The 9476-nt window shown below is 45.6% G+C and overlaps 1 protein-coding gene across 1 annotated transcript; it reads left to right on the plus strand.

Annotated features, from left to right (window-relative positions):
- The first annotated feature begins 8 nt into the window (after positions 1–8).
- Positions 9–6540, plus strand: LOC147012598 (uncharacterized). Its single transcript, XM_085855752.1, has 5 exons — positions 9–884; positions 1000–1329; positions 4571–4751; positions 5168–5239; positions 6037–6540. The coding sequence occupies exons 1-5, from the start codon at positions 93–95 to the stop codon at positions 6171–6173; spliced, it is 1512 nt and encodes a 503-aa protein (XP_085711878.1). The 5' UTR covers positions 9–92; the 3' UTR covers positions 6174–6540.
- The last annotated feature ends 2936 nt before the right edge of the window (positions 6541–9476 follow it).

A 9476-nucleotide genomic window follows, 5' to 3' on the forward strand; every position in this document is an offset into this window, starting at 1 on the left:
AGGGAAAACGTGCGCTGTGTTGTGATTAGCCGACCCTGGTGGTGAAAAGGCGGTCAACGAGCTCAAGAATTGGTCAAGGAGATACACAAACAATGGATGTAAGGAAACTGGTCGAGGGTGCTCTGGTGAGCTGTGTCCGCCTAAGAGAGGTCGTGAGCCTTGAAGCAAAAGACCAGGGGGCTTGGAATTGTAACGTTCGAGGTAAAGAGGTTAGGGATTCTTTTGGGTGGAGTGCACTTTGTAAATCCTTAAACTCGGAGCGAGGGACCCGTGGGGTCTGCATCTCTTTTCGCTTGTGGGGTCGAGCAAATGAATGTCGAGAAGAGGATTTAGGAGGAGACGATAGATCATTGCTGGACGTGCCTGATCGTGAAGACGAGAAGGAACTGCGAAAGAGGAGAAAGAAGGAAAAGGTGAGGACTGTGAGTGATGGGAACAGAGAAGGAGGAACGCAGAGTGTGAGTCAGAAAAGAGAGGACAGAGGTGCTGGATGGTGCCATGTTGGAAGAAAAGAGAAGAGAAAGATAAAGGAAAGAGAGAAGGGGAGTCAGAAGAGGAAGAGAAGGAAATTGTGCGAAGAGTCAGGAAAACGCAACGAAGATGCAAAATGTCTCCTGCCTGCACAGTGTGATATCCAGGATGTTTGGACAAGAAGTTGGGGACAATTGCTGCTGACAGGGGAGGTTGTGAATTTCATGCATTGTGGGACGGCTTTGCATGCCGAGCCTCTCCTGCTCACAAGGGTGGCCGCCTGGTTAGAGGAGCGAAGACATTCAATCAACTCCGGTAGTGCAGCTGGGAAAATGTTGCTTGATCACCATTCTTTCATAATGGAGTGCATAGCAACATACAGTCCCTGTGAACAATGTGTTGATTGTATAAAGGTATTCCATAACTCTCTGACTTTTGCAGTTTTCTATCTTCCAAGGAAAATTGTGGTTTTCCTCTTTCAAACTTTGTTGTCTCCATTTCTCTGAGATGTCTTCTTTTCTTCCTCAGGAATTTCGGTCCAAAACGGGTGTCCGGGTAATTTTGAGATGCTGCCGGCTATACGAGCTAAACCCCCGCCATCCTTCTCCATCAAAAGTTTCTGCAGACCTCCCCGTGGACATCCAGGCTTCCCGTAGCCACGCTGTGTCCGTGCTCGATAAGCTGGCTGAGCTTGGACGTGACTTTTCTCTCCTCTCTCCGGAGAAGATGGGTCATTTGCTTAAACAGTGGTCAGTTGGGAGACACCGGCTGGACCAAGTTCCTTCCTCAATGCTACGAGGTTACACTGCTTACGCCCTGAGTTTACAGAAAATGCTGAAACGGATGCGGATAAACACGGTAGGTCAGGTTGAACATCACAAATGTGAAGATGTCGATAACAATGAGCTAAATCTAAACAAGTGCTCGGTGGTGTAATGGTTGGAGCATCCGCTCCGAGCCTGGGAGGTCGATGGTACAAACCCCCACCGAGTCAGACCAATGACTTTTAAAATGGGTATTTGCTGCTTTCTTGCTTGACGCTCAGCATTTAAAAAGATAAGAGCATGGGCAATCCCCATAGGTTGGCATCTATGGCGAGGAGAAAATTCCTCCTGAGGATTGCAATGAGAAAGGCATGCCATTGTGACGTCGCTGGTACCCAGAGTACCCCGGGGAGTGACGGCACTTCCCAACAAGCTCGGTGACTGTGTTTTCTAACAGTCCTGTGCTATGTCTCGTCTATTCGTCTGTGTGTGTGAGATGTGTGTGTGGCAGTTCCAATACAAGCCTTATTTCCTGTTTAAAAAAAAACAATAATGAGAAAAGGGACAACCTATGGAAGTATGAAAACAGACAAACTTTTTCAGAATAATAATACTTGCCTCCTGGGTTGGATTTCCAAAAGAATCTGATCTGACTTCGACTCATGACACTGTTTGGTGGAGTGATGTAAGGAGGAATTACAAAGTGCATAACGTAAATTTGTACTTGGTATCTAGGAACCAGGTGAATAAGTATGTTGGGACGAAGCTTTGGTCATATTGGCACGACTGTTTCATCCGTCAACTTGGGAGGTTGCATCAATTCAGAATTAATGTGAAGCGATGTCACTTAAATCTTCGCAGCAAAGAACTGTGATGAGGATTCTTCCAGCATATGGAGAAAGGTTCACTGATATCACCAGCTCATACACATTTATTTGGTCAATTACCCTGATCACGCACTCATCTATGAACTGTCTTGCCTGCAGGTTTGGAATCCTGCCCCAGCAATAAACTGTCATCGTGGCTTCTCGCAGATAGGGTGAGGCATCAATGTGTGTCTTCTCGGGTGAACAATGAACTGGCCCTCCCATCTGCTGACATTAGTTGGTGGACGTTGACGATGCCACTGTGCCCTGCGCGGAGATGAGGCTAGTTGTTGCTGGCATCGTGGCCAAATTCCAAATTCCTGCGCTAACCTGCAGGGGGCACTGCATCAGCGACACAACCACGCCCCAGCACTGATGCAACCGGCATCCACAGACTGCACACAAAATTAATGAATGACTGAACTCAAAATTGGTACGAGAATTTGGCAGCAATGGAGATGTCACCAAAGATGGGGGTTTGCCCTGAAAGCCAAAAATTGTGAGTTTCTATTAGAAGATCGAGCATATGGAGAACCTAGTGATGGAAGACCCTCCTATCTACTTTCTTAACAATCCTCTTGAAAAAGTTCAGTTGCCCAAACTTTTGGGCCTCACTATCAGCCATGATCTTTCTTGGCCAAACTACATTTCAAAGTCGGCCTCCAAAGCCAGTCACCGATTGGGCATCCTTGGTCGTGCATAGTCCTTCCTTGGCACACCTAAACTCCTATCCACCTACAAGGTCTTCATCCACAGCCTGATGGAGTACTTCTCTCCCCTCTGGGCTGGCTCCCCTGCCTCACATCTTGCTCAGCTTGACTCCATGGAAATAAAGGCTTTCAAGATCATTTGAATCTCCTGCGATGAAGCTGAGTCCATGGGCTTATTACTTCGCCATCGCAGCCAGGTCTTCCACCGCTTCCTTTCTGGTCTTGCACCCTTTCCGTGCTTTGTCCCCTCAATGTTTCTGCAGGACATACGTGGTTCACCAGTAACCCCCTTCTGGTGAAACTCACAGAATCTAGAATCGGTGCTCACCTCCACTCATTTGTTTTTGTTTTTCCCCCTCTTGTGGAACCAACTTCCACATTCTCTTCAATCTCATTCTTCCCTCCATGTTTTTACGACAGCTGTTCCCCACCATCTCAGATCATCCCCCATCCAAAACCATGATCTTTTGTACCCCCTTAACCCTCACCAAACCCATGTCTTTCCAAATTTCCAGTTTTTTTTTGTCTTCCTGAGAGTTTGTTTCTGTGTCCATTTTGTCCACCCTGTGTGTCCTCCCCTACCCCTCATTTTTCCCCATATTCCTTATTTTTCCAAGTCTTCCTCTGTTTTGTCCCTTAACCCTGCTGTTGGTGGTCTCTCGCCTCTCTTTATTCTGTTCCTTTTGTTCCGTTACATCCTGACTGATTCTATGTTCTCGCTCCTCTGTGAGCCTTGATTCGGTATAAAAAAGACAAGCATGTGACAGGTAATGACATTGCCCCACAGTTAGGATGATCATACAATACAGAGGAGCAAATGTTGGACGAGTTTAAAAAGGGTCAGTAATGATTGATAGTGTTGGCAGCCACAGCGATGGAAGCACAGTGGTTTCTCTTCAAATACTATATTTGTCAGAGTCGTTTCGGACCTCTGCAAATGGCAACCAGGACATCTGAAATTTTATGCAAGAAACAGGATTTGAGTTTTACCTCCGCTACCGAAAGTGGATGCAGGTTGTTTCCACCTCTGTTTCTCTGTTTGTGAGCATGATATCTCAAAAAGTTGTGGACAAGTCATGAGGATACTTGGTGGATAAGTTGGTTAGGTGACAAGTACATGCCAATTAGATTTTTGGTTCAGGTCCGGATTCAGATCTGGCCTCTGAGTGCGATACAGAAGGTAAACCGTTAAGCCTTGTGGAGGTATGTGCTCGACTGAGTGCTGCACTTGTTCATTTCTGCATCTCAATCAAAAAGGTCAAATGATAACTGGCCACTTCCACTGTGACCTCTTGGGAAAGATCAAAATCACTCCAATTTCGTCAATGGCTGTTTCGTCCTTCAACAGGCAGTGTATCACCACGTAGACTACCTGAGTGGTGAGGGACTTGTCGACAGAAATGGACAATGAGACATTGTTATGACTTCTCTATTTGTAAGACCTGGCTCTGATCGGGATTTTTTTGAATATTTTAGAGCACGACATCCTTCAAAATGAATGCTCGGTCATCCGTCCTTTTTGCAGGGTGGATGAAAAACCTCCCATGGTATTTTGCAGTGCCTCGGTCAAGTTATAAACTTCCCGTGTTGGTCGAGCATAGAATTGAATACTTTCCCTCGGCTGACGCTTCCTGCTCTATAATTGCCTTAGCAGCTAAATGAGGCTTCATGAATCACGAGCCTCCAATGGAAGATGAGGTCAGATGTTAAACATCATCGTTGGTACTATTGTTGCTATGCCGTGCCTTTGTGTGTCCAGGAAAAATATTCTTTCCTGAAGCCTATCTCTCAACTGTGGTTGGAAGCCCGGATAGAAAAACCTCAGGGAGATGATAAGGCCTTGGGAACAAGTCAGGATCGTCATGGATGCAGATCCGGAAGGATGAGCGTGATGGAGAAGAAACTGGCAGGTTTTGGGTTGTACCTGCACCCGCTTGTGGGTGAGTAGTGAATACACACCGAACCATGTGGCCTGTCGATCCACCCACCCCTGTCTAGTACCTGTTTCGTTAGAAAATGGCCTTGTGTAACATTTAGCATTTGGAAATTCTGAGATATGTACAGGGAAATTATACTGAAGGACAAAAGCTACTTGGTTTAGTCACTCCTACTGAGAGCGAGCGACCTGGTGGTGTAGTCTATAAAGCCTTGTTGTACTCCCTTCGCATGTGTGAGTTTGATGGCCATGCGGAGTATGGAGTCCAAGACCACCGCCACTCCTGTTGATCCCATCTTACCACTGCAACGAACTTAAAAACCACAACAATACAATTATTGCTGTGATCGCTCACTGTATCCTGAGACCAAATTTGGTTGGCTCAACCGATCGTTGCTTACGTCTCATCCTCTCTTCCAGCGTCTCGACTCGAGGGACAAGCCTCGCTGACGACTGATCTGGCTGCAGTAATGGAGAAACACGGATTTCAAGGTTTGTTCCTCGACACCATTTGCAGAAGACTACCGTGTTGCTGTTCCGCAATGGCCAGTGATTAGGCACGGGGATTGAGAATACGAAGCAGGAGATCAAAGGATTGATTAAATGTGCACACAAACAGAAAAACAAACTCAAATTGCCAGGAGAACACCTGTATGGAAATACAGGGGCCCAAACGTAAAGGAAAGGGTTGAGGAAGTTCTTGATGTAACCTTCATGGTGATGAAAAAAAAAATTTCTGCTTTAGCCTTGAGGATTTATTGAAGCTGGTATGTAGTGAATTTACTGATTATAAATAATTATCCAAGTACTGTAATACATTTTGGTGCAGAGCAGGTGATCCGTCAAGGTAGGAATGGCTGCACGTGTCTATTTCAGGTGAGGGACAATGGGACGTGATCCCGCATTGGGAGTAATTATTTTAAAACTAGAAACTTAAATGCAGGGGGGACACCGTTGGGCTTATGAAGCCTGTGCAACAGTTGCCAACCTATGGTTGTTCTTCCATGCCCCCATCCTTTTTAAATGCTGAACGTCAAGCAAGGAGGTAGCACGTACCATTTTGAGGTCTTCGGCATTGCTCGGCCAGAGTCGGCTTCAAACCGGCAACCTCCTAGACTCAGAGCAGACCCTCCAACCATTGTACCACCAAGTGTGGTGAAAGCACGTCAAACTGTAAATTTTATCAACAAAGATGGTCCAGTCTAATGTAAGGGCTAAACGGGTAAGGATAGAAGAGTTTTGTGCATCTCTAACCCCCCTCCCCCCCATCCTTGCTCCTCATATCCCAGGACATTTTGCGGTGTCGCCATGCCTTTGTCGAGGTAACTGTCTGCGCTGTTGTCCGTGTCGACAGAGCCATCGGCACTGCACCCCTCTGTGTGGTGGCCACAGAGTAACTTGCCAATCCCAGCAGCATGACTCCTAACTCTCCGCCCAAGTTTCATTCCACTGGAAGTGTAGTTTCAGCGCCATTTTGTTTTTTCGAAATTCTCTTCGGATCTCATCAAACCCCCAAGAATGCTGTGGGTGATCAAAACCATGTAACTGCAGTGTTTTTTGTTTCTCATTTAAATAACTCGAACTCCCTGCTACTCCATGGTAATATTACGACTCAGAAGGTAGAGTGTATGAAGTGTTTAATAATAATTATTATTATTGAGGTATCAACACCGCTTGTACGCGTTGTTTTCATTCCCCAAATTTTCCATGATTGCTTAAATCTTGTTTTGGTGCTTCTTACCGATATGCTCATTTGAGATAAGCTGTGTATTACATAAACAAATATGATGCAATGTTTGACCCTTTATCCATCCATCCATCCATCCATCCATCGGGACCAAACTCTGTGCAGAGCGTTGGTGTTGCTTAATCAGTCTCCTTGGCTATTGGGCACAATCCTGGACGGGTCACCACTCCGACACAGGATACCAGCAAGCTGGTACTCATTTTGCTAGCCAGGGAAGGATGACGGGCAGAGTCAACCGCACCTGGTACTAATTCAACAGCCGAGTGGGATTTGAACTCAGGATCCTAGGATCCCAAAGCCCCCCACCCGAACCATTAAGCCAACACCATGCCTGTATATAAACCACTATTTCCCCAGTATTTCTATGGCAGGTTCAAATAGCAGACACAGCTCGTTTATGCAGGCCATTGCACCCACGTACGAGGAACGCACAACACAATATTCAATTCGAATGTTCAATGTTAATGCAAAAAGGGTTTGATAATAATCATAATTATCATAACAAGAATAAAAAGACGTCCTGCAGAGCACAACACTTGCAAAATCCACCCCCGCTCCCACCCCTTCCAAAGGTTGCCAAGGATACATCAAATTGTCCATTTCATTAAGATTAAAATTGACAATCTTAGAGCTCAGGTCAATCGGATGAAAATTGATTATTTTTCAGATTGAAATTGATGAATTTCGAAGTTTCACCTTGAGTTGACCTTTGACCTTTTTATCTCAAAATAATTAGTTGGCTTCCCAATCCAGTGAATGCACTGTGCAAGTGCTGTTTCATTTTCAAGTCAATCAGATGAATTCTTCAAAAGTTGATGATTTTTATCTGAAAAATTGATGATTTGAGAACTTTGACCTTGAGTTCGAATCCCGAGCCAGTTAATAAACTGCCATCCTGGCGTTTCGCAGGTAGGACGATTCATCAGTGCATTTGCCGTCCCTCGGACAGACGTCAATCTGGGTGTCCCATCTGCCGGGATTATTAGTTGGTGGATGTCGAAGATCCCTAGGAGTCCTTCAGGAAGAGTAGGTGGTCGGATAGTGATCTCCGTCACCATAAACATCTGATCTGATCTCATGTACTCCTACATGGTCATCATCGTTGACTCGGGTGGTGAGATTGAAGTTGATTTATCCTTGACTTCCCTCATTTTTGAGAAATCCTTGCTCTACAGTTGTGTCGCATTTTGGGTTAAGTGAGGATTTTAGCAAAACGTGACCTGCCAAAGCTGCTTATGTGTGTGAAATTGTTTAAATCATCGACGTTGACGGTCGAGAAAGGAAGACAGTCCGACTGTCTCAACTCAGCGGATGGATGTCCAGGAGTCACACACTTAGACCAACACAGAAGATTGCACACGTGAGACTCATGATAAAAGGTCTACTAAGAACGTATAAACCAATCACCAACATTTCGTTTTTTATTTCAATTAGTGGCTGGTGGCTCATTAAAGCTCTGCATTGACAACTACAGGTAGGGCCGTGCAGGGAGACGTCATCTCCATGAAGCTACTGTGCATGAAGGTCATGTAGGTGGTGGATGGAAGTTCAGGTGTGCCGAGGAAAGACTGCACGACGGAGGATGCCCAGTCGGAAGCTGGCTTTGGAGGGCAATGTTGAAATGCGGTTTGCCCGAGAAAGATCATGTCTGATCGCGAGACCCTGGAGATTGAATGACTGATCTTCCTCAAGATGATTGTTGAGAAAGCTGTTGAGATTGGAGGGTTTGCCAGATGGTTCTTTCAGAGAGAGATAGTGAGAATGTGAGATTTGTCAGACATGTTTAACTAGTTTTGATTTATTTTTTTCAAGGTCTGAGGAGAGGGAAGAGGCTCCAGCCTGCCTGTTTGAAGGATGAGGAATGTCATGGAAGAGAGTGGAGTCATCAGCAAATAGATAAGGAGCATTTTCCAGAGGCAGAGAGATCCTTGGTGAAGATCAGGAATAGGAACGGACCAAGAACACTTCCTTGGGGTACTCCAGCCTTGACAGGGAGAGGAGATGAAAGGGTTCTGTTGAGAGCCACATGCTGTCTATGAGAGTGGAAGTCAGGAATCCATGAGTGGAGTTGTCCTTGGATTCCATAGGCAGACAGTTTGGAGAGCAAGGCAGGATACCAGACTGTATCAAAAACTCGAGATGTGTCCAGAGAGACGGCCCTGATCTCATGTCTGATATTGAGGGCCTCCACCATTGTTGGAAGAGTAGAAGTAGCATGTCCAAGGTAGAGTGACCAGGTCTGAATCCGAATTGATGATCTGAGATGAGGCTGCTGGAGAAAAGGAATGATTTCATGTCAACTGCGATGAAGGATTCCATGACCTTGCTGATGATTGGAAGTACAGTGAGTGAATTGGGCTGTAGTTAAGGGGATAGTTAACTGTAGTTAACAAGTGCAGAGGAAGAAGGAATCCATTAATTGAAGAGAAAGAAGAGAGGAATGGAGGATTATAATATCGTGTCGAACATCTGCTGCAAGATTAAAGGCTTACGTCGTTGACTCTTGATGGGGGTGTATATAGTCCGTGGGTCTTTCTGCAAGGTGCAGCAGCCATGATGGGGTCTCTCCTGATGATATAGTTTAATATTGGTTATCGAGAGACATCGTATATTCATTTTGCGTGTTCTCCATGGTTCCTGACTCCGGCGATCCATTCATTTCCCTGTGACTGCAAGTGATCCTTGTTCTCTAACAGACGGACGATGCTGATCAGCTGCTTTCTTCTGCAGGTACTCTGTAAGTATCATGCAGTAACTGGGACAACTACGGAGAAAATGCGATGCAACCGACATACCAAGTTGGGAATCGAACATATCGGTCTTGTATCCAATAAGTAGGTAACAGTAATGATTGTGCGTACCTGTACCTGTATCATGAACTTCGAAAGTCCACCATGTCGAGTACGACGCAGTACTCAAGAAATGTATCGTGGACATTGATGAGACCATTGGAACATTTTTACCCGTCTGTGAGTGCAGTGT

Source organism: Eptatretus burgeri, chromosome 14 (assembly GCF_056783735.1).
Source record: "Eptatretus burgeri isolate ZD-2024b chromosome 14, Ebu_testis_v1, whole genome shotgun sequence".
NCBI classification, from domain to species: domain Eukaryota; kingdom Metazoa; phylum Chordata; class Myxini; order Myxiniformes; family Myxinidae; genus Eptatretus; species Eptatretus burgeri.

Coding starts and splice junctions, on each gene's coding strand:
- LOC147012598 (XM_085855752.1), top strand. CDS start 93: ATGGATGTAAGGAAACTGGTCGAGGGTGCTCTGGTGAGCTGTGTCCGC. Junction 885..999: donor AATGTGTTGATTGTATAAAG/GTATTCCATAAC, acceptor TTTCTTCCTCAG/GAATTTCGGTCCAAAACGGG. Junction 4,752..5,167: donor GTACCTGCACCCGCTTGTGG/GTGAGTAGTGAA, acceptor CCTCTCTTCCAG/CGTCTCGACTCGAGGGACAA.